At 52.3% G+C, this 1,349-nt stretch overlaps 1 protein-coding gene across 1 annotated transcript in view; it reads left to right on the forward strand.

The window, feature by feature from the left end:
* The window catches only part of AURANDRAFT_72668 (hypothetical protein), a gene marked incomplete at both ends in the record, with an annotated part of 5,069 nt that extends 3,720 nt beyond the window's left edge, over positions 1-1,349 (forward strand). Inside the window, 5 exons of the mRNA XM_009043323.1 lie at positions 48-152; positions 247-405; positions 473-689; positions 741-1,068; positions 1,208-1,349. Of these exons, the coding sequence (XP_009041571.1) occupies positions 48-152; positions 247-397 (256 nt within the window). The remainder of the gene's footprint in view (positions 1-47; positions 153-246; positions 406-472; positions 690-740; positions 1,069-1,207) is intronic.

Raw genomic sequence — 1,349 nt, forward strand, 5'->3', positions numbered from 1 at the left:
ATCGATATCAACACAAATCGCGCTTATCCTCTGCGTGTCATTGCCAGGCGACGTTGCCACGGCTCCGCTTATTGCTCTCCAGACTTGTACTACCCATGTGTCAACGCTATTCATCAACAACGGACTTCCAGGACTCGAGGGGGAAATTATGCGTTGGATTCCGCGCCATCGTCACACAATAATGACTTTTTCAATGCAAGAATGGAATACTACACGGAGGGTTGGGCAATGACCTTTCCCGTCCAGGTCATTATATTTATTGGCAACTTTGTGCGATCTTCTGACATGGGCCATGAGGGTTCAATCATTGAGAAACAGTGCCGCCTTTTCGGTGAACTTGGAGCATGCCTCTGTTCACCAGATTTTGATCTTGGTTGTAGATCACTTGCCAGCCTAGTGGAATTTGTACAAAGAGCCGGCGCCAGAACTGATTATTGGACGGCGCCTACGTTAGCTACAGGAAAAGTTCTAGGTCTTTATCCCAGGGCCAGGCGACTGTGTGCTTGGCCCGTCTTCTGTGTTGCCACGGTCAAAGCTCTTGGAGAAGATCACCAAACCACTTGCTGATCGCGTTCGCGCAAGACAAGGTGATGGCAAACTTACAGCCCCCTAGGATGCTCAATGTAGGCACCTCGCTGACATGCACCACCTCACCAACACGCTTCCGCTACGGTTCAGGCAAGGAACTGGCCTAATTCTGAGCCTCTCACGCTGGGTCGATGGAGATATTTCCCCCTTAGGTTGTACACCGCGATGATATCCTGGGAAGACTACAGCAAGTGTCTGCGCATGTTCCCCCAAAGAGCAGTAAGGACACTCTCGCAAACGCCACTGCAGACCTCGCGAAGACCATTCTTGATCAAGGCCACCTTGCGCCTGCTACATCACAAAATCAGCCAATACTGTGGAATTATGATCACACACTGCGGCTCTACCCACCACCCAGCACTATTTGCCTTGGTGATGATACGGCGCCTGCTTTCGACACGACATACGCCATGACAAGGGTTTTCAACCCTGGCAATTTTACAACTGAAGGCACGTTTGTGCTCTTTCACCCGGACTCCGGTGAAGTTGAAGCCAGCAGAGTGCTACTATAAATGGCAGAGATAGGAGCGAGCGCTCGGCTGGAGGAGGAATTTGCATCACTTCAGTCTATACTAACCCCACCGCACCAACTTGAGCTCGGGGCCCTGGCGCCTGGTAGGTGGGAATACTTTCCAACCACACGGTGCCGCGGTTGGTAAAATGCGGGGCCGTGGCTGAGTTCCAGACAGGTCGAGGCGGCTTTTGGCTACAGCCTGAGAGCGGCCCCGCCTGACCTTGAAAGCACCCTTGTGGTGAATTTG

The sequence above is a fragment of the Aureococcus anophagefferens genome (assembly GCF_000186865.1).
Source record: "Aureococcus anophagefferens unplaced genomic scaffold AURANscaffold_51, whole genome shotgun sequence".
NCBI lineage: Eukaryota > Pelagophyceae > Pelagomonadales > Pelagomonadaceae > Aureococcus > Aureococcus anophagefferens.